Genomic DNA, 23,652 nt, shown 5'->3' on the forward strand with positions numbered 1-23,652 from the left:
TCCAAATTGCCTGTCTGGAATTCTGGCCTGTTTTCCCTAATGATAGCTCACTCCCTAAGAGTCACTATCAAAGAAGCAATGCTGGACTACGTTACCAATTTGTGATCCTCTGAATTTTCATTGCACTTTCACATTGCAAAACAGATCTGATTGTACAAACTCAAGCATTAACGTATCTATTATAATATAGCTACGTTATAGCTATATTTGTAATTTCTTACAAAATAAAATATAATCTTTTTCACCCATGACAGGCCCAGATAAAGGTCAACAGTACTCAAACCTGTGGCTCCAAAGTGATCACAGTTAGACTTGAAATTGCATACTCACCTTGGCTTACAGGGTTGCCTTTGAGATACAAGAATCACATAGTCTCTGGGTTTATGGCCAGTGATGGGTGGAGACGTAACATAATATATTTTCTCATCTTCATTCACAGCCTGTAGGACCTCACAAGTTCTGTAAATACATTTAACACACACATACAGACCCTGCTGTCTGCAACAGCATCTCTTAACGAAATACAGTACAAACATATATACCATCCTAACATCAAGGTTAAAATTTTCATGTTCACGCAGCAAGGAAGAGAGAGGAACGCAGAGTGCAAAACAGGTTTTCTGCATCACCTCATCTGACATGACTTTTCTGTCCCACAGAATTGTTAAGAGGTGCTGCAAGGTGCTGGTGGAGGTGCTTAAAAGCATATGTTCTGCATACTGTCAATTCCTGTTTGGAATGACATTAACTTGCAAGCTTGCTCAATGACCAAACGTTGTCCACCTGACATAGTATAGGAGAGACGGTCAGTAAACATTTTATTTGAAGTTGTGTTCTACTTCATTCAGATGGGGCCACCTGGGTAGGGCACAGTCTTTCACTGTCTTGAAGTACTGATTGGTCTCTCTGAGTTTCCACTACAAAAAACCTCATTTTTTTTCCTATACTGCCTCAGCAATAAGCACAGCTGAGCCAGTATTCCATTTGACCAGCTAATCAGGCTTCATGGTGGTCATAAAAAAGCTGAGATTTCTGGCTGTAGATATGGGAAATCAACATAGTATTTCTTCAGATTTGATTTGTTACAAGCCAAAAATTCAGCACAGATTGTAAATTTTCAAATATCCTTAAGCTTCCACTTTCACCCTCTGATAAAAATCCTGAATCTGATAAATATCCTGAAGGATAGAATGACTCCTTTAAGAGTATATTCATCAAATCAAATCAGTATCATATCAATTCAGTTGTCTCTAGTCATTATTCTACATCACATAGGGTCAATAAAAAGAACTCCAAAACACCTTTTACAGCAATTCTGAAACCCATTCTGATTCAGATACACTTTATAAGATGTTATTTTTCTTAAATATGCATTCTGAGGAAACCCATTTCTTGATTTCTTACTTTGACTGTATGATGAAGCTAAGCATCAGTGCCCTAATCAATACAAACGTGAAGGAGTCCACAGCTTTGCCTTACATCTGACAGAGAGCATGCACAATATATCCAACTCAAGTTATATACAACTTAATGAAGTGAAACCTTTTAACACACATATGTTCAGGCATGGAATTGTGTTCCTTTTAGAAAAGGGCAACCTCTGTCCCAGCTCTCTCTTTTGACTGTCCAGGGCAATTGGGCAAAATCAGACTAAGGAGAAGTAAATTTTTATTTTTAAGGTAAAAATACCCAATACTTTAACTAAAGAATATTTAATGTCAACTTGTTACAGGAATTTCTTCTTAATTACATAGAAAAGTGCCAACATCTCAAAAAATACTTGTATCAGAAAAGGTTAGTTGTCAGTGGATTCAAACAGTCTCAAAGAACAGTAAGTTCTTACAAGAAATGTTTGTCCCATTGTTGGCGGAATCTGAAGTCAGACAAAAGGGAGAAAGCTAGATGTGACGGTATCTTCACTTGCATTTCAACTTTGAGTGACAGCATATCACCCTCCTCATGAGTCCATATTTTTATCTGAAAAAAAGTGAAAACCATATTAAAACCAAAGAATGATTACTATAAATATTTTAACACAAGCATTCCATGTATAGGACTTAAGCAGATTTCCTCAGGAGTACCTATGACACTGTATCTGATAGATGAAAGGCAGATGAGTATTGAAGATTAGTTTTACATGAAAATACACAATGTAAAATTGTGATTTCACACAGTTTTAATTACACCTGGTTAGAATAGCTGAATTAGCTTGCAAGTGGAACTGAATTGTGGAACTACAGGCCAGTATAAACTCTTTCTCATGCTATGCATATATAGTCTTTAAATACCCTTCATACTGAAGTTGCCTTGGAAAAAAATGAGTTATTTCAATGTATTTTTCTTCTGTCAGGACCATGTAGATGTCATCAGTTTCACAAACAACAGAAGATCCACTTAGGAATGAAGGTAAAAGCCTCTTCTCAGCCTTGCTACAGAAAGTCTCCTCACAGAGGGCTCAGTTCACTAACTCTGAAAGCTGGTGGAGCAATGTGAGGACCTCATACAATTCTTTTTGTGAATTTGGCATCAGTGATTGGTGACAGGAGACTGGACTTTTTAAACCTGGGCAGGTCAGCAGCAGTCCAGAATTCTACCATTTTCTTAACCCAGCCCTTCCAACTGGTTGAGTTACAGAAATATGGCATAAATACAGGACAGGAAGTAAAGGTAACATATATTAGTAAGGAATGGAAGACACTTTATTGAGGTAGGTTTATGTAAAGTACCTAAAGGTGATGTCTACTTAAAGCTTTCCAGAAATTGGAAACTACAGACTAGAATCCATTGAATGTGACGCTAGTGAGCAGCAGCAAGCTGGAGTGAGGCCGCACTAGATGAGACGAGTGTCCTTGCGCTATGTGTGAGACTATCAAAATAAGACAAAACAAGCAACTTCTCTCCCTGCCATACGTATTTTGGAACAAATACAGCAATCCTGCACATTGCAGCTTTGGAGAGCTTATCTAAAGACATCCAAAGGGGACCAGACTTTCACAAAAGCACTTTCTAAGATTTAAGAGGGATGATTTTGGATGATATATGGGTTACTTCCTTGATCCACCTCTCCAACCCATGCAGTCCAGTAGCTTGTCTTTAATTAGTAGTTAGCAGTGTTCAACTACTTCAGCTCCCTTTGTCCATGCAAACCAGTTGGCCTATGCCACCTTCCCCTAATATGACTCAGCGTTTCCCTATCCAAGATTTCTATAGGGTTTTTTCCTCCCCTATTCTTTACTATGAAGCAGAGCACGCAGAGTTATACTGAAAAGTTATACGCAGAACATACTGAAAAAACGTTTCAAAACTACTACTTTTACCTCTCTTGTCCCACGTTTGCAGTATCTTGTCTTGATTATTTTGGGTCTATTTCTAGTCATAGGCCTAAATGCTAACACAGAGAATTCAAAAGGAATAACCTGTATATAACAATGTACACACAATCCTTGCAAAAGAAGGGCTTGTTCATGTTCATAAACGCTATATAATGGAAGTAAATGGGTAGAAGAGAGTGCTTAGAATTAGTAGAATTTATTCCCAACGTTTAATCTGATGTGCTAAATCGCTTCTCAAATCCTAGAAAGTTTTAACAGAATTTCATTTTGAAGTGATACAAAATTTGTAAGCTTCATCACCTCTGTTGCTCTTTTTTTTTTTTTTTTTCTATATCGAAAATTAACAATCTTTTGGTTAACAGAGCATTTGTGCGACAAAACAAATTTGTATGCTTTCATATTTTCATGTTTTGGAATAGGGAGAACCGCCAACTTAATGCAGTAAGCATCTTGCTGAAGTAAAGTTTGGCGTAAAACAAAAGGCCTAAAAGCTTTAGAAACCAGCTTCAGGATGCATGGATCAATATTGCTGTAAGGCATAGAAAAGAAATCATGGTGTCTTAGGAGTCTTCTGGACTTGAAAAATCACAAAACAAAGTAGGAGGTGCAGCTGTCAAATCATCTCTGTGCTAAGTGGACACTGGCAAGGCTAGGTTATTACTGTAGGCCTGCAAGCCTTGTGGCTCTATGTCAAAGAGCTCACAGTGCCACTTACTACCTTCAAAATCTGTCAGTCAGCTTGGGGTCATTCTAGTTCCAGGGAAAAGGGAACAAATTCTCTGCATATAGAGAAGCACATGCTGCTTTGCAAAACCTACCTACTAGAATATTTCATCCCAAAATGCAGTTCAGTCTAATGTCTTTGACGGTCTCCTTTCCCATAGTACAACTGCTTTCAGGCAGAGCACTGATCAGCACCACCTGATTCCTACTACTTGTTCCTTCAGTTTCTCCCAAGAAACCATTTCATGAGCACTGGAGAGATCTGTTTGACTGAAGATGCTGCTACCCATGTCTGTCAGAGAAGGCTACGTAGTTGTTCTGTGTCTACGCTGCTGTGTACCCTAAGTACAAGGGTTAAGAGCTGGTGCATGTGCACAGAGAACAGAAGACTGGTATGATGTGCGTGTGCTGGCCTGCAGTGCTTAAAGAAAGATGACGTAACATTCTGAGCTAGATACAGTTTCTTAAGGGATACTCCCTTGTGCTCATGTTTGCAAAAGTGACAAAAGTGAGCATGAAACAGTGACAGGTGAAACAAACGCATATTTGTCAAGATAGTAAACTTTATTAACTGGAGCTGGCAGAGAGCCTTCTTGGAGCTGCATCTATACCACTTAGGGATTTGAGCACATATCTAAATTTGACTGGAGGAGCTATATAGGTAAAGTCCAAGATCAGTTTCACTCTCAGTTTCTTTACCAAAGAGCAAATCTAATTCCCCTAGTGCATTAAATTAGAGGTAAGCATACAGTCACACATGGAGACAGGCATGCCCTCTGCCTACTGTTGGCATCCACACTTGGTCAGCAGTCTACTTCATGCCTGCAAGTAAATGCTAAATAAGAAAGAAGACTTACTAACTGTGTAAATGGTACACAACAATTGAAGCAGCATACAATCCTGTGTACTACCCTGGATCCCTGCCACTTCTTTGAGGAATATCTAATGATTGCAATGCCAAATTCTACAGAAATTTCCATCACAATGGGAATGGATGGCTATCCTCCACCCATTGACAACATCAGTGTGATTTGCATTCTATACCCTGCCCGAGATTTTGGTGGATTTAAGATGAAATTAGATGAAAGAACAGCTAAAAAACAGCTACTTACTGTTTTCCACCAGGTAATGTCTAAGTGGCTTAGAAGCAGATATTACTATCAAGATGATTTTAAGATATCCAAAAAGGGGAGAAAGTTCCAGACTCCAGTAATACTAGAAGGTACCTGGTGGCTTGCTGAGAGAGAGAAATAGTATCACGCTGTTTTAAAATGTCATCCATGATGTGGATTGGTTTTGGGGTTTTTGTATGAAGTAATTTCTTCACAACATTTGGCGCTGGTTCTGTTACAGGTTTCCAGCATTTAGGGTAAAGAAAGAAACTGAGATTGTGGCAGTGCCGGTGGATGCAGAAAGGAAGTTTCATATGGATATTAATACAGTCTTAGCAGAGGCTTGAAAGTAATGTTCAATGTTTCAGTCTGATTGTTCAGGCTTGCTTTTTCCACTGTGAGTGCTGTCTGTCATTTACTTGGCACAACAGTGTTTATTGAAAGTTATTAACCACTGGAACAACCTACACCTGGAACTGGCAGACTTGCTGTCACTGGATTTCCCTATGATTAATATATGCTCTTACTCAAGTAGCTTACTGATTAGATGCAAGAATCAGTAAGTGAATTTTCATAGCCTGTGACATGCAGGAAGTCAGACTGAAAGATTAGTTACTAAAAGTAACAGCCTTTTCTTGTCCCCAAACATCTCTCAATCTACATGATCTTAAAGTAATCTGCCAGTCACTAACTGTGTTTTAGAAACCAAACATTAAGAGATATCTCTCCATAGTTTGGAATACATGCACTGCAACTAGGTTAAAACTGAGTTTTCCCAGCTAAATGATCTTGCTATTGGTTTTCTTAGCAACATCTTCCTATCATAAAACTGGCTTACACAAGCCTTAAGATTTTGAGCTTATAGTAGCACTGATCGATGAACAGAAAGGTGCTTTGCTTTCAGGCTTTTTTTATTTTTTAATAGAAAAAGGGCAGAAAGGAAAATGTCTGAAAGGAAAAACATACATAAAAAAGAATCAACTGGTTTTCTAAGAAGACAGACACTGAAAAGTAATGCATATAAATTGCTGCCACCTGCCGGCTGGCAGGGCCCACCTAGAACCACCACAAGATAATCACTGCTACTTAGGAACATCTCCCATGCTGCGAAGCTGGTGAAAACAGTGTATTAAGACTGCCATGCACATTTTTGCTTATCGCAGTGATGTTTGACGCACCACAGATCATCAACAGTACCGCCTAAATAAAGACATCCGAGTCTGGTGTTTTGCTGGAATCAAACAATTCAGCAAAACCACAGAAACGCGTTAGTTGTGGCAAAGAAAACACCTCACAGAAATGAGGTACAAGTTTCTCTTTTAACACTCTCCTGTGTGTTGCTTAACAAGCTCAACTGCTCAGTTGCTGGCAAGCCTGTCCTTTTGGGATCCCAAGTCCTATGTTCACCAGCCATTCAGACCATCTTGGAACTCCACCATGGAACTTCCAGGTTGCACAGCACTCTGGACAATCAGAGATTGATTTGCAGCATTTCAGGGAGACCCTCGGAGTTTCGGTTTTCAGCCCTAGCCACACTAAAACCAACACTGTCAAGCCAATGTATTTATTTACAGATGTAAAACACTGCTTTTCTCCATCCATCTCTTACGGTGAAACATAACTTAAGTGGCTGTGTAGCTGTTCCACAAATATGCACTTACATCATCCAGTGTACGGGTTATTTCCCATCCAGGTTTTGCTGCCAGGTGTGTCAGTGCAGCTATATTGCTGTAACTCACATATGCCTGAAACATAAGATACATTTCTGAAAACAAAGGGGTAAAGGTACATTTCATGAAACACTGCAGAAATGGGATGCTCTTTTGCTATTATTACCTCTCAACCGCTAAAAAATTGTGTATTTTTCCATAAGTGTTTTCCTTCCAGAAAACACAGTCCAGTAATCTCTGAATTAAATGCTTTCAACAGCTAGATTACGTGCTCACATGGTTGTCGGCAAAACAACCCTAATTAAACAACAACTAAATATTACTTTCAGCTTCTCCAATTATAAAGGAGCGCGGAAGAACTGTGACCACAATAGATAATACAGGTAACCTCTCAGACCACTAAATTAACAGTTTTGTTCAGCTTCCTCCTAAATAATGGAAATCTACTAGAAAATTAACCTCTTCATTGCTATCAAGCTGTGGTCTATCTTGGCAATTGCCTTACACAGCAGGGTCAGAGCAGAGAAGTGCAAATTTATCCATTATTTATGCTTGACTACAGTGGATAGAGTTCTCATTTAACCACTGTATAAAGAGAATACAGCCTTAGAGTCTTTAATGACAGGTTTTAATCTAATATTAAATAAATCTTTAAGCCATTTTTATCATGGTGTGCATATTTGTATTGATTGTTTTGCATGAAAGAAATGCTGCTTCAATGAAGATGCCACTGTTAACAGCAAATCACTTCCTGCATTAAAATTCTCATTTATTTTTTCAAGCAACGGGAAAAGACCCAGTAAAATTTCTGGGAGCCACTGAGATCTTAAATGCAAGGAAAATTTAACCACAAAAAAATCACACTGGAACAACATTTAGGGTGTCTATAAATCCATCTAAATTCAGATTCACCACTATTCATTACACGACACAGGCACATTCTATGGCCTAGCACATCCCAACCAGAAACACATACCACTTGATGCAGCGTATTTAGGAACAAACATATGTTTTCACCTCTCTTTCCCATAGAAACAAAGTTTACACTATTTCACTGTTCATCTGTCTGTTGATATTGCCACGTCTTACCCCACACTTTTAGCACTTACTAAATGGTCTCCTCACAGCAATTTTTGAGAAAGTCAGTGGCTGGATAAAGGAAAAAAACCCACCACCACCACCACCACACACCCCCAATTCCTCTATAGCAGTATTCAGCTTTTTAAAAATCTGGGGACACTGGGATATAAATCTGCAGGAGACTTTATAGCTCAGCTGCTTAAGGGACCACTTGCTAAAAGAGTCTGTCTTTAAGTTTTTGTTTGAAACTTACTCTTAAATCAACAGTGAAGAATCTACTGTCTTTTTTTCAGGAGAAAAAACCCCACATTCATTTTATTACATATTTATCCATTTTTCCCTAACTATCATAATACTTAAGTGCAGAATGTCCACTTTGGAAAAGGATATAGCCTGTACAACTGTTTTACACATCCCAAAAGAGTACAAATACACTATTTTATGCAAGTAAATAATAGGACATGGTCTACGGATTACCTGGTTGCTTCTCTCCCAGGGATCAGAAGGTTTGTCTTGTTTGGCGGACAGCATGCATTTTCTAGAACAAAATTAGAAAGAAGAATAATAGCATGAATTGGTTCTTCACACTTTCTTCTATATGTGCTAAACCAAATAACTTTTATAGGCTCAAGTGTCTTCTAAATACTTTGCAGGAATTTAATCCGTTTTTTGTTGCAAGGCAGGTTTGCAACAACTCCTTTTTCTTCCAAGAAAGAGAGGGAAACCAAATAATCTATAAAACAAAGTATTTTTGAGACAAATAGCCTCCAATAATTTCAATGCAACTCAGGCAAAATTACTTGCAAAGTTAACCAACATAACTGTTATGTTTGAGGAGACTTTTGACTACTTAACAAACGATCACTTTTTTAGAGGATATATTAAAAATTCAGTTTTCAAAACCAAGTTCTCATTGTAACTCAACAATACCTGGTTAATCGAATTCTCCTTCGGGCAATAGCTCCATGATATCGCCTCAAACCATCCTTTATAAAAAGTAAACCAGACAGTAATGCATCCAATTATTTTAGAACACAGTCTAAAAAAAGAAAACTGAAAATTATTTCTTTTGTCCATTGTCCATTACTGATGGACAAATGCCAGAGGTGTATTACAAATAAATAAAGAATTTTACTCTGTACATTGGCCTTTCCCCAGATTAACCCGAGTCAGTGGTTTACTTTTGACGTGACAATATTCCTTTAAGTTTGCAAAAACAATCTGATAAGAAAATTGTATCACAGTAGCATATTCCTCTCTTTTTGGTCCTAAACCAGTGGCAGCTGGGCAGTGCACCACACACATTCTACTATTTCTAAATGTGACAGCCACCAAATAAACTACTAATCAAATTCATCATCATCTGAGGTTCAAAGCATGAAGGAAGCACGGAAGAATTCCTGTTTTAGTGCACATGGATCTAGGGCACAGAGCAAGCACTGTGCAAACAGAGATGATCTGCCTTTCAAGCTGGCAAGTCTTTCTCTTCCCTTATTATTACTCTGCCAGGGTCAATTTTTTGAAACCCAGAAGTGACCCTAGAGCATACATCACACCACACTGTATTAAAGGTCAATAGGGCTTGTAATCTTGAAGGATATGCCACTTTGGAAAAGCTTCCTCAGCTTTTAAAAGCTGACATGTAGCTTCTAGAATAAGGAGAATCTCCAGATTAGTGCACCTCAGCCTTCTTGAAACCAAGGACTACCTAATATTTTTTAAAGACATGTCTTGCCTGCTTTGTAGAGCACTGCCATAGCAGTTGTCACTTTCAATCAAATGGCCACAGAAAGTTTGAACTACCTTGAACATATACTAGTTTTCCCAGATACATTTGCTTTACTCTCAAGGAATGGGTATACATGTTCTTGTCTTCATGCTTAGCTTGCAGATGCCTCTCTAGGCAGGTCTTTAAGGGAAGCACTGTTTTTCTGACAGGAGCTAAGCTGCTATGGGGTTTTTTTTTGTTTTGTTTTTTTTTTTCTTTTTCAAGAGGAATAGTCAATTTTTCCCCTAGGAACAGCCTGAAATGGGCAGCAGTGAATGTTACTGCCTCAGCTAGCAGATAGGACACCTTGATCTACTTGTCGCCATCTTATAAAACATAAGTTCCCTGATGTTAAATATTTGTTTCATTTCTTTATATGCTGGCTCTCTAAAAATCTCGTCATTAATGTTAATGACAGGTGACATCACAGCAAATAATCAATAATAGTATTCAAACTGCTCTAAGTGTTTCATGCATCACTTTCAGGGAAACACCTGCAGAGTTCTCCACATCAAAGGAACTGGAAAGCCCACCCACATCATGGGAATTTATTCCTACAGACGTGTTTATTAACTCTATTTCTTATCTCCATTAAGGGCTTATAAATATAACTTTGTTCACTGAACACTTAGAAGTTTCACCTACAGTCAGTGGAGATTACACAAGATGGACATAGACAGGCAAAAAAATCTGCAAAAAGCAGATTCTTCTTCCCTGTCCATCAAATCACTACAGAATTTCTAATGATTAGTACCTTTCACTACACCTCTCAGAGTTGGATGGCTGAAGTTAACAATGGCAAATCTCTCAAAGGCAAACATTTCACTTAGAGTTTTTCCCTTCTGCAAGAAGATGCATTTCAGTGTCCTGCTTAGTCCTTGCTTTCCCAGCAAGGTTATAGTGGCTGGATGTGTGACATGCAGTGTTCTGGGTTGGACCACATAAACTCATGTATGCATTCATCCCACTCCTGAGGATGAGAGCTGACCTTTGTAGTAGGTTTTATTCTGGGGAAGGTGAGCAGCTCTCCTTTGTCATTTACAGTGTTAAAAATGAGAAACGCGCTGTTAATATGCCGTGCTTGGTCCTTGATCCATTCTTCACAGTTATAAGCCTCAACACGGACACCAACCTCCACACTGAAATAAAAGTTTAAATTAATTATTGAGCTACTACAAGTGATACAGAAGCAGCCCTGAGACATACTAAAAAGAGTTGCTGTATACCTTCCTATGTGCAGGAAGTCTGACTCAAATACCTTCTGTGCCATACAAAATAAATTGCTCAGTCTGAACAGACACATTTCAGAAATAAAATAAAAGGTGGCCCTAGTTAAATAGCATTAACAAAAAGAGCAAAAATTGAGCTAAGTAGCAATATACGAGCACCAGTAAAGCATACTGTGAGAACAGACAGCAAAAGTGAACAGGATGATACTGCTTTGACATGCAGCAGAAGCATAGTATGAAGGTAATACATGCCCTGCTAGCACTCTGCGCAGACCAAATACACCTACAAAGAAAACAGCTACAGAAGAGCAATGCCAGGATAGCTTTTGTCCCATGTACAAAATTTGGAAAAGGAATTACTTTAGCTTCTGCCTTCTTGTGGTTTGTCTTGCTATACTTCTTGCAACTTCTGACTATGTCCGCCTGCTGGAACAGCGCTCCATCTAAGTTGTGTCACACCCCTGGCATAACCAGAGGGTCTGTTGATCCAAAGCGCAGCTCCTGTACATGAGGAAATAGCCTAGCAGAGTGGAGCTACCCCTTTGGCAAAGGTCAGACAAGAGCCGTTCTCTGTGAGGCAAACACAACAGTAGCCCTAAAACTGCAGAGGAGACAGCAGATGCATAGAAAAGGGAAAGAGAGAGTAACTATTAGCAGGCAGAATCTGTGCAAGACTGGTCAACAGGCACACCACGGAATTCCAGGAGCACATGTTCAGCATGTTTAGAGCTATGTTTCGTGCATACAGCCACCATATACTCAACTAAAGGTAAAATTTCAGCATGGGCTGTAGCCATTTATCCCAAAATGCAACTGGCAAAGCCTGACCTCTGCATACACCTAAATGAATACTGGGAAGAAATAAACAAAGCATGAATTTTGCCAGTAAAGAGCAATAAATAGAACCCAGATCTGTCAACCCATGCCAAGCCAGGAAGATCCTGACAGCAAGCTGGAGTATTCTGAAGAATCAAAGCTATAGGATGAATTCACCCCTTCAAAATCCCTGAATTTCAGAGTGATATTTATGATTTGAGTTTGCATGACTGGGATTTGATTACAAATGATCTTTAAATAGAAAGTGAAAATCAGAGAATAATTTTTTCTTAAAACTTTCCCTGAGAAAAGTAAAACAAAAGCACATATAGACAGATAGTTATAGATACAGACATATTCCTCAAAACTCCAGCTGAAAAATCATCATTCAATACCACAAATCCTACTGACAGCTAGAACTATCCAGAACTCCCTGGAAGTCAGGGAAGACAAGCAGATGAAGAGCTTTACCTATTCTGAAACGTATTGTTCACAATTGCATTGAAGACAAGGCGGTCACCCACGACGGACGGTCCCCAGAATTTAAACATATTGACTGATTTCAAGATGGGATATGAACGACAAAGGCGGCTGAAAAAGAAAGCAAGAGAGAAGGAAAGCAAAGGTGTTAAAGAACCTCCTTAGGCTTGAAGTGAGTAGTGATTTAGAGCAATAAGGTTTGCACAACGTAGAAGATCACTCTGTCACACCAACTTATTCCATAACCCACTGAAATACAGTTACTATGTTCAGCTCCAAGAGCATATTAATTCAATCCTCAGTCATAATAGTATCACCTATGTCATGCTGTTTCATTCTCAACACACTTCACAAACACCAACTAATTAATTATTGCTGTTTGGTATTACTTTCTTTTGGAGCCAGACCATGGATCCCTTACCTACAGAGTAACCACTTACTTCACAGAGTTTCATTAATCTCTGTATGATCGCTTGGGGAGTAGGATATTGCTCAGTACATAAAAACGCCAGATCATAAAGTCCTTTAAACAATGAAAAGAAACCTGAGCAGAAATGTTGAGCACCAAAAACAGTGTTCAAGCAAAGCAATGTCAGTCTATCTAGTCTTTTTAATATTTGTATTTTTTTGCTTGTTTGTCAGATGTTTTCTGTTAGCGTTATATGAAATAAAAATCTTAATATAATTTCCAAATGCACAGTTAGATTTGGGTTTTTGGCTGTTTTGGTTTTTTTTAATTTGCTCTGTTTTACTAAATTATGTGCAGCTCACTACTGGTGCTGAGCTGGGAAACTCATCTTTGCACATACAAAGGGATAGAACAATGTTGAACTAATGACATGAATTCAGAAACACAGAACTGTTGTCTGTATTTCAAAGGGCACAACAGTGTATTACAAACACACAAATCTTAGTAATTCTGTTCCTTTTGTTCTTCAAATTGCATAGTGTGTCACCTCAGCTGTCTTTTCTTATTTCAGACCTGATCCTGCACTGTGCTCAATTACATAAAGTCAGGTACAGCTGGGGTGTCCTACTGGATCTCTTGAACTGCTAGGGAAATAGGCTGTAGCCGCTCTGGTAAAACTTTGCAGGTCTAGTGCAGAAGGTCATGACAGGCAAGTAGCCCTCCCATGAGTGTGCTAGCAAAGCTGCTCTTTGGACCAGTACAGTGGACAAACAGATATATACCTGATCAAACCCAGTTATACTGCTGAAGGAAAAGTTTTGCAATACTGGATCTTCCACGCTAGGGACTTTCAACAACTCATCACTTCTCTGACCTTCACAGATATTCCAGAAAAAAGAACCCTGCAGTCCAGATACAGCTTAAGGGTTTGTGGAATTGGGATCTAGTTTGCAAGCTCTCTGTAGTGGGCAAAAATCAGGTTTCTTCAGTAGTTCTAAACATAGTCAACCCCCGACTCTTTACTGGAATCTCTGTGCATCACATGAATAGGGAACAATATACAATAATGCCATTTATTTTTAGACTTTGAAAAGACATTCTCTCTCCTCATGCATGTGTGCGAAACTCCTCACTAAGAATCACATATACACATCTGAGAACAGATTTTTCATTGTGCAGTTTTTCAACTTGGAAATACAGCTTTGCAGTGTTCCTAGCTTTTAACTCAGCTGCACTCCGCAAACTAATGTACCAGTATTGTTAAATGCACACAATTATCTGTAGCTAATTAATTGACTGGTACATCTTTTTAATAGACTAATATATTCAAATGACTTTGTAATTTCATTAAGAATAATTTGCTCTTCTGATCTAAAATGCTAAATGGTGATGTTATTTGCAATGTTCACTATAAAGATGCAAATACAGGAGTATTGAAATAAGAGGAACAAAACAGAAATATGGCCTAAATATTCCATTTTTCCTGGAAAACTATGCCCTGAATGCTTTTACTTGCAAGTGTAAGAAGTAAGAAGGTACAGATCAAAATAATGTTATTCATATTCAAATGGCTTTATTGCTATCTGCAAGATTTTCATTTACTGTCCAGCCAAGTAAGCGGGGGTGGGAAAGGGAGAGGGGAGAAGGAGGGTGAGTAACCTTTAAAATGCCCTTAGAGGATCATTTGTCAAGGGTTAGCCCTCCTCTTCAGTTCCTCCATCAGAGTTTGTGGTCTGTAAGGTAGCAACTCTTAACTGGCACCTTCGAAGGTCAGGTTTAATTGTGATTCACCTCACAAAAGGTTTGTAGCGAGACTAGCTATTTCTCATGCATAAACTACAAAATCTCTGTTTTCCACAAGCCTCTGTCAACAGCTATTATTTCTGAAAATTTCAATATGACAAATCATGTTTGACATCTATTACCTCAAAGTTTTTTCAGTACTTGGTTTGCTGATATTTTCCTTCTCCTTTTAAACCTAAATGTGACTCTCACTAGGTAAAATTTATGAAATGAAAACAGGTAAATATTGTGGACAATATTATGGCAAAAATCTGAAACAATCCCTTTGAAGCCAATGAAATGACACACCAGGGTAAGGTCAGTGCATTCTAATGTTACTAAAACAAGCTGTTTATCCAACCTCTAAAGAAAAATCTGTTGTTATCAGTACAACTACTGGCTACAAATCAAAACTATATGAATAATTAATGGAGAAGTCATTTAATTATTAAAGTTAAAAGGCAAAAAAACATTACTAACATCCCTGCAGTGAATTAGGTCACTTGGTATGTAAGGAGAATTCAAAATGAAACTCAAGTGTTGCTTACAAAGAAGCTTTGTACAGCGTCCAAGAACAAGGAGGGAGAAAAACAACGGCTTAATTTCAGGGGAAGAGAAATTAAATGAGTTTATCTCTAGGCCACAGTACGAAGCAGCACTAGACAGTGTCACAAAACTACTTATATAGTTATTACCTGAAGATGTCAGAGCCCTTTAAACTGCTAAAAATATTACAACCCATAGAATGTGGGACTCTGAAAAGTTGTGACTTGATGATGATTATACATCCATTCTGTGTGCACACCAACAACACAGGATCTGTTTCTTTTGATCCTTCTTCTCTGACTTATTCTTTCTTCTAGCATAAGGAACTGCAGACTAAGATTTAGAAGGCTGTTCATTTTTGGATATCAATTGATACAGGGTCAATATCAGTTTTATCCTGACTTAACAACTATGCTTTTAAAACACTGCACCAACTACGGGGAGGCCAAGTTTCTATTCCTATGTCCAATGCTGACTTTCTGCAGAGATTCTCAGGAGGATAACAGCTTCTTTTGCCTTAGGGTGTGCATGTGTAACAGAAGAATAATATTTGACTCCCACAGTGGTGTGGGATACTGTGGGAACTGTACCACATAAATAGTTCAAAAGCCTCCTTCAATCCCTGTGATATAATATTTAAATTACATCCATTTACAACCATATGCAAAGACTATGATGTAGAAAAGTACCTTGCTGAAATACTTGCCACTGCTTCCATCCAAGCCATGATCTGGCCACCAAAAGTGTTTCCATGATGGTTAGCATGAGGAGGCTGGACAAGCTCAATACTCTGTACATAAGTAAGGTCAGTTGAAACTGCACCTTCCTCTTCAAAGATATCTGAAATACGGCAGCAATGTATTAATGAATAATTTCAACTAGTAACTGACAACCAAGAAGAAAATACCCCTGTTACTAAAGTGTGCAATTTTCTCCAGGCACAACAAAAAGAACAAAGAAAGAAAGATGCAGAAGACCTCTGTTCTTTGCAAGGGAAGCAAGAGGCTGAAGATTTGCTCTGCTTTCCAAAAGACGTTAAGAAGTGGGGAATGGTGCACCCCACAGTCGATCACAGCAGAGTGATCCTTCTCAGCTCTCACTATATCCTTTAAAGCTGTGTCAGAAGCAGTTACGGTGAAACCTGGCTCGCTGTGAATGCAAGCAGCCAGCAGCGTCAGCACATGCTTGTGATTATTCATGGTTGTTGCTATGCATGACCTCTAACTGATGCTGTCATAGCAGTTTATCACTTATTTAAATGCCTTTCATAGACTTTGACTACCATGCGTGATAGGCATCTGTGCAAATGTGTCTAATTAAGGTTAGAGTATGACACGATTATTTCATAATCTCTTACAAATCTTGTGATTACCAGAGACAATACAGAACACACAAAAGAGAGAAATATGGGATGTGAATCAGTAACCACCTTCCACTATCTGAGCATTTCCAATTTCACTTTCAAATGTTTAGCCACACGTCCTCACGCTAATCCCTGTTTTTTCAGTTCTACTTTGCAAGAACAGATTTAAGCATGAGATGACAGCAGTCATTTTCAAAGTGGGCATCTGCCCTAGAAGCTACTTGACCTGAATTGTACTTTTGACTTTTGCCATAATTAACTAACTTTATCATTATATATATATATCTATGTGGGCACATTTGACTAACTCGCACTTTGGACCTACTTAAGTTGTTGCGTAAGATTCATTCAGGAGACAAACTTCCCTTTCTGGATATGATTTCTACCTATTTTGTTGACTGGCAGAATTTACATGCACTATTTTCTTCTCTCTTTCCCCTATTTTGCTTGTTTCACCTCTTTAAGGAGGTGAATTCGTGCTAACAATGATATCCTTTGAGGAAGTTTCCAGACAAGGCAGTGGAAACAGAAGTCATCAACCTCTGATTTGTCTTTCGTGGTATTAAGCTGTCTCCTGTGGGACAGTTACCATGAAGACAAATAATTTGTTTGCTTGTAGCAAACAAGTCTCTTCCGTTCTACACAGTCTTATAAAATTGTTAAGACTAGAATTTATATTTACAACAGGTTTAATCTTTCTTCAGTAAACCCACATAACGTCTGTTGTTTATACACGGAGTTACGGCTCAGATCTTCCAAATACCAGCATATTTCTTAACTGTTGTGAATAATTTCTTTTGCAGGGGAACACAGAAACTTTTGAGCACAACTGCCTTAAGAACAAAGATAAGTATCAGAAATAAAGAAAAACCTGTTTCCCCTCTCAATTTTTCTGATTTGGTCATGAGGAGCTTAAATCTTTTTTTACCTGTTTTGACCTCCATGTAATGAAGTTTCTTCTGCTTGTTGGGAATGATCTCACAGCGTAAGCATAGTTCTTGGCACTTTCTTGCAAAGACACAGCCATAAACCTGAGTGAATTTTATCCTTCTATCTACATTGCAACTAGTGTCATAGGATTTTATTATAGTGCTGCAAAGTTCTGTGTAAACTGTTAAACCTTACACATACAACCTGCATGAAGGCCTGCATTTCACATCTATTTAATGCATGCTTGGCCTTCAATCCTGCATTTTTAAATCTGGAATTTCTAAAAGACAAAGAAATACCACTCTATTAGAATAGCTCCCTTACATACCCTCAAAAATCTGGCACACACTTCTCTACGTGATACCACAATCCCAAGGAGCTCTACTCAGATCTTTTATCTGCTTTCTTCCTCCCTTCCAGATGCCCCTAAGCAATTTTTTTCATCTTCTATGCTGACCACAGTAATCACCTTCCTTATTACTCTCCCGCATTAGGTTCTGAAAGAGCTGTTCATAGCCCAGTCGGATTCTTCTTCTCTCAATAGCCAGGGTGTGCTCCAATTGGTCTTCCGTAGACAGAAGCTTTACAGGATCTAATTCAATCTATGTAAATGAAAAAAAAAAAAAAAAAAGGTTCTGAACGCCATAATCATAACAAAGTGCACTTTGAACTTCAAATGGCATCAGCATTTCCTACAACCTTTTGCTATCAACTAAGATGACAAGTACTATTAATACACACAAGTGCAGAGTTAAAGTGCAAGAGATTCTGCATTATCCTTTCAGAATCATTTGTTAAAATTCAATGATAAAGTGCTTTTAACTTCCAAATACAAACATCCATGACAGCACACACAATTTAAGGTAGTTCTCATTTAAAGAAGAAAAAGGGGGGAAGAAAGAAAAAAAAAAAAAAAAAAGGAGGTCTTAATACGAAGCCTTGAGTATTGAATTTTCCTATCAGAAAAATAATCCAGTTGCGCTGATCAGTGGTGTAGTCTACAGGAAATCATTTCCCAGAGCCCACTCCTCCTCCCAACACAAATAGTCCACTCTGGCTTTCACAATCCACTCCATAGTCACACAGCCTATTCATCTATCTGAGGACCAGTTTTCAAGAAGCACTGGTTTTCTGTGGGTGAGGAGGAACACATGAACACTCAGCGCTTGGTGCAGCTTCAGACTATAGATTTACACCCAAAATGCTACTTGAGCCCAGACACGCACCCTTCTCTTGCCCAGATCAGACCTCCTTCTCCCCTAAGTGCAAATTCCCATGTACATCAGTTCAATGACAAACTGACTCCATACGTGTATTGGCTTAAGAATATTATTACATTTAGAGAAATACTGCAGAGGTGCCACAGAACAGTCACTTGTGTGATTTGTCTACACGGTCTGGCCTCAGAAACCTTAAAATAATGCAGAAGCCCTACAAACAGACAAATTCAACATTCTGCATCCTGCAGTGGTTGCTGCTAATATTTTTCAGTCTTTGAGTCTTCACTTAAACCCTCTTGCAGTTTCCTCGCTTCCTTTCTGGCCCTTCTCAAGAGCTTCCTTTTTTCAGAAGGCCCAGCCAAAAGATTAAAATGGTGAGTACATACTCTGGCTCTCTACACAACTTTAGCAACAGTTGTTCAGAAAAGTGGATTTGGAAAATGTTCTTTAATTTCTCCAGGACTTTAATTTGTGATGGAATTTGAACTGAAGCCTCAGACTCCCTCTGGGGCATTCCTGCCTTAAGCCTGATTTTAGTTAATCATGACCAATTTAATCCTGAATTAACCTCCCTGGAAATGTGGGCAAAAGGTAACTAGGTTGATGCCACGAATATGATATCAAACAATAATTTATACTATATTAGTGCTTTCAGGTTAACCAATTTAGTCACTAAACTTTCACAGACAAGCCGGACTTTAATTTTGGTAAAACTGTTCTGATTTGTTTCTTCTGCAAACTGTAGTATATCATTGCAGAAAAGAAAGGAGAAATTATTGGATATATTAATTGCTCACGGGATGACTGTTCTCTGCCAATCTGCAGTGGATGTTAAAAGGGCAGATGCATTGTCATAACACATTGAATGAAACAGGAAACTCATATACATGATTTTAGTCACTCATGTTCAACACTGTAGAATATTACATAAAAACTTTATTAAGAGGATCTGAGGAATATTTTGCCTTTCTTGTATGAAAAGTGGAAAAGAACTGTGCCTGTTTGGCACAGCAGTGTTTAGGCTAACAGTACCGTGACTGATTTCTAAATGCCTCCAGGGAGCCAAACACTGGGGAGAAGAAATAAAATTGGCATGAAAACTAATTAACATAAATGGCAAAGAATTAATTTAGATGGGAAGCTAGCTTAAAAATAATGTCTTCTATCTGAATAGTGATGTCTGAATAACCTCCTCAAAAGGGGAAATGAAGGATAAAGAAGCCCCACACCAATATGCTTGCACATTTCAAAGTATATAGATCAGTTTCCGAAAAGGAGAGAGACAGTGCAGACTCACAAGGATCTCTCTCCTAGTGCTTGCTTCTGACAATATTGCAGCCCTTACAAAGACACCAGTTCCTATTACTAGCAAATGTGCAAGAGAAAGTAGAAACAATAAAAAAAGCCTAACAATTTCAGAGCAGAGATATGGGGGAAAAAAATAGCTCGATGAAGTCTGGACTTCATGCCGTTTTCCTATTACTGAGCAGAGTAGACAGGTATGAACATTTTCATGTGTTTCACAAGGAGAAAAGTTGTGTTATTTCAAAGAAACTCAGTCCCAGTAACTTCAAGCACAGAAGAAAACAGAAAGAATACCTTTCCAGCACCCAGTGGTTTGGCTACATACGTTGCATATGCCACACTCGCAATTTTTTCAACATTAGTCAAAATGTCCTGTACTATAACCTTGATGCCAACCTACAAGGAAGGAGGCAGTGGAGTAAGAAGACAAAAAAGGTATTTACATCGTCAGCTGAGTTGAAACAAAATGGTGCAGTATTTATAAAATTAATCACATCCAATCTTTTAAACCTAGAAGAAAAAAGGTAGGAATCCTACTCCACTATCACTGATATATCTCTGACCACAAAAGAACATCAAAGATTTGCTGAGCTCTGAAAAGCTTTTTAGTACAACTGTGTATGTCTGTCTAGCATCACTTGTAAGGTAAAATAAAAAATTGGAAAGACACTTAGATTTAGGTTTATGGATATCTCTTTCCATTTACTTGTGTGCCATTTGGAGTTCCCATCTGAATGTTTCTAAGATCTGTGTCAGCAAAAAGTCTGTATAAAGGTGTAAAACACAGTGGAACACTTGAAGGTGAAACACTGTATTTGATCCTGGGAAACAGGCCTGACATGCATCAAAGCTTCTGATTTTTTTTATTTTTTTCTACTTTTTAGAACCTTTTGGAATACTTTCTCTGTGAGATACATCACTCCGACTAGTACTAATGAGAATTGGACTTGGGTGCAATGCAGAGAAAAGTACCTTTAAGGCTCAAATCTGATTTCAAGTGAATGGGCAATGCATTGCATACTTGTTACAATATGAAGAGTAAGAATATGCATACACCTAAGATAAATATTTTGGTATCAGAAGTTTCAAAAATACTTAGAACTCCACCTATTCAGTGGACCCAAGCTCTGATCTAAGACTGCTTAGAGGCCAATAGCTTTGGACTGGATCAACACCACTCCTGTCCATTACACCTGCCAGAGATTTTAAGTCTTCAGTGTCCAGGTTCTAATTTGACATGGATGATTTTACAGGAAACATGCAACTATAACAGTTATTATGAAACCAGAATTTTATTAGGCAGTGTCATTGTTCAGATAGCTGCACAAAGCTCCTTCTGAAACAAGTAAGACTGGACCCATGTTGCATTCCTCCACTCCTCCCACCTCTCTCCTAATTTAAATATTGTTAGGAATAAGAGTGATGATCTCTTACCTCCATGCTGGTTTTGAATGCTCTGTTCACCTTTGCTTTGATGGTAATAATTTGTCCAACCCTGTCAAGACAACAGCATCGTATGGTATGTAATCATGCAGCTTAATAAAGGCTTGAACCTGCTCCTCCAGGTATTCCTGATAGTAGTGAAGCAAATCTCATTAATCAGTCTGTCTTCCAAACTGTACTAAAAATGAACTGTAAAAGCTTTGGCTCTGTTATTCATCAGCCAGACTTAATCATGCTCAATAGTGATTTTAGTCACTCAGAAAACTGCGTAAGCTTAATACTGGCATTCCCTCCTCTTGCTGGTGTCTGTATGACATCAAGTGTGCTCCAGGCCCCAGGTCCTCCATGAAATTTTGGCCTAGATTCTGCTTTAGCTCAAAGGCGTATCTTGCTGGGAATTACACTAAATCACTGAGTATATCTAGCTGCAAAACCACACAATATATACTCCATGTGCCTTCTCCAGCATACAGATACATGCATATCAGGAAATAACCCCAGGACAAAACCTGCTCTTTGAAACATCTTTGAAGGATGGGGAAAGAGTTCACATTCCAAGTTTTGGCCAAGAACAGGGCTGCAGCACATCACTTCTGTCCTAATAGCATACCTATGAACAACTACTCTTCCCCATTTACCTACACAGAATACCTAAACACAGTTATTTCTTTTTACCTACATAGCATCAACTTTAAATGAGAAAATAAATTCTTTCTTTCTGGGATTTCTAAAGTACCTGCATATATTAAATAAAATACATATATTGTTAACAAGAGTAACCCTTGTTTTCAAACCCCTAATGCTTTAACACACAGAAATGCTGAAAGGGTGGAAAGAGGGCTGCTTCCCCTACAGTTGTCTTACTGAGCAGAGCAGTAAAAGGACACGATGTGCATGGTAAGTCAGAACCACAGCCAAAACAACTGGGCATCCAGCCACTACCTTCAGGGAATTTAAAACTGACTTACAGCTGCTAAAGATCAGTCCCAGAGCAGGCAAAGTACAGCTAGCTACATCTGAGACTGCAAAACATACCTCAGACCACTTGAGCACCTGTGAAACAGGCATTTACAGCTCAGGATTTGGCAGAGTTATGATCCCAGTTTATTAAAAAAAAAAAATCTTTACCATTTATTCCTAATTTAATTAATAGAGTTTTGACACTTAAAGGTAAGGCTTTTCTTAAATTGCTTCTCAATGCCAGAACTTCAAATAAATTGTTACCAAACACTAGAATGGAGAAGAGGAAACCTGTTTCTTTACAGTATCAGACAGGAACCACCAACTACACAAAAACTTTCTCTTTTCTTGTTCACATTCAAGAACACAAGTGGAAGCTTTTGAGCAGACAGAGGAGAAAAATGTTAGAGGAGAGAATTAAGACCACCTGCAGATACACAGCCCTCATTAGCTTTTGAAGAACGTATTCAGAAGTCTTTCCATCATCCATTGCAAAGAAAAAGCACAATCAATGTAATAGTTCTAAACTGCACAGCTAAGAGAACCACCAGCTCATTTACAAAGAGGAGAACATGTTCAGAACAGTAACACAATTATTTAAGTTTGGAAAAGAAGTTAACATTATGGTCTCATAAAAAGGCTTTAGAAAGCTTAGAGACAGAACTAAGTATTCTGAAACACCTCTGAAGACTCTCTTATCTGTCATAAAACTCCCAAGAGGATTACAGTAACATGGCAGTAGAGGTAATGACAAATACAAGGTGAAAAAAGACAGAATATATTCACTAGATAAACTATATGATTGAACACAACACATGCTGATAGTGATTGCAAGGCTTTCCTTAAAAGAATGAGAGTTCAGAGACTCTACAGATGTTTGCAGAGGACGTCATGGTCTCTGTCGAGAACATCGTGATGCCAAATTGTCCATGAGGTCCCAGCAGAGGCTGCAGAGGGCTCAATCTCAGGCTTACTGGCAGGGTGCTATTCTTGCGTACAAAGATGGTTCGTTTCACCTTTGTCAGTGACACTGTCCTGGTGACCTCTCTTCCTCTGTGTGAGAACATTGCATAAGAGAGGTTGAGAGAGGTAAATTTGGGTCTGTCCACCTTTGAGGAAACTGCAGGGTGGGAACAGAACAAAGCTGGATGTGATCTCACTCAGCCTGAGATGCCAGGACGGCAATAAGGTGGGCTTGGACTTCACAGACATCAGATACTTTGACTGATTGGCTTGTGCTCCAAGCAGTCTATACAGCTGCACTCACATTTCATTGTAGAAAAGTGTCCTCCAGGGTCCATGGCCATATCAGAAAATAAAGGTGTCAGAACTGAGATGGTCAGACAGTATGATGGGGAAATGTCTTCTGATATACTTTCAGGAGCTGTTTCAAAATTACGTGCTTTACATTGTATCATATATTCTGACTTCGGACAAACTGATTTATTTAAGCCAAGAGAGCTGATCAGCTTGGGTATTTAAAT

General features: G+C 38.5%; 1 protein-coding gene across 1 annotated transcript in view; it reads right to left on the minus strand.

Moving 5' to 3' along the window:
- The window catches only part of ACOT12 (acyl-CoA thioesterase 12), a 31,182-nt gene that overhangs the window by 2,836 nt on the left and 4,694 nt on the right, over window positions 1-23,652 (minus strand). Inside the window, exons 3-13 of the mRNA XM_040580428.1 lie at window positions 21,200-21,260; window positions 20,060-20,161; window positions 17,710-17,842; window positions 15,637-15,787; window positions 12,202-12,321; window positions 10,674-10,824; window positions 8,848-8,903; window positions 8,395-8,455; window positions 6,829-6,912; window positions 1,844-1,977; window positions 331-459 (exon numbers count right to left, since the gene is read on the minus strand). Of these exons, the coding sequence (XP_040436362.1) occupies window positions 331-459; window positions 1,844-1,977; window positions 6,829-6,912; window positions 8,395-8,455; window positions 8,848-8,903; window positions 10,674-10,824; window positions 12,202-12,321; window positions 15,637-15,787; window positions 17,710-17,842; window positions 20,060-20,161; window positions 21,200-21,260 (1,182 nt within the window). The remainder of the gene's footprint in view (window positions 1-330; window positions 460-1,843; window positions 1,978-6,828; window positions 6,913-8,394; window positions 8,456-8,847; window positions 8,904-10,673; window positions 10,825-12,201; window positions 12,322-15,636; window positions 15,788-17,709; window positions 17,843-20,059; window positions 20,162-21,199; window positions 21,261-23,652) is intronic.

This window comes from Falco naumanni, chromosome Z, assembly GCF_017639655.2.
Source record: "Falco naumanni isolate bFalNau1 chromosome Z, bFalNau1.pat, whole genome shotgun sequence".
Classification (NCBI taxonomy): Eukaryota; Metazoa; Chordata; class Aves; order Falconiformes; family Falconidae; genus Falco; species Falco naumanni.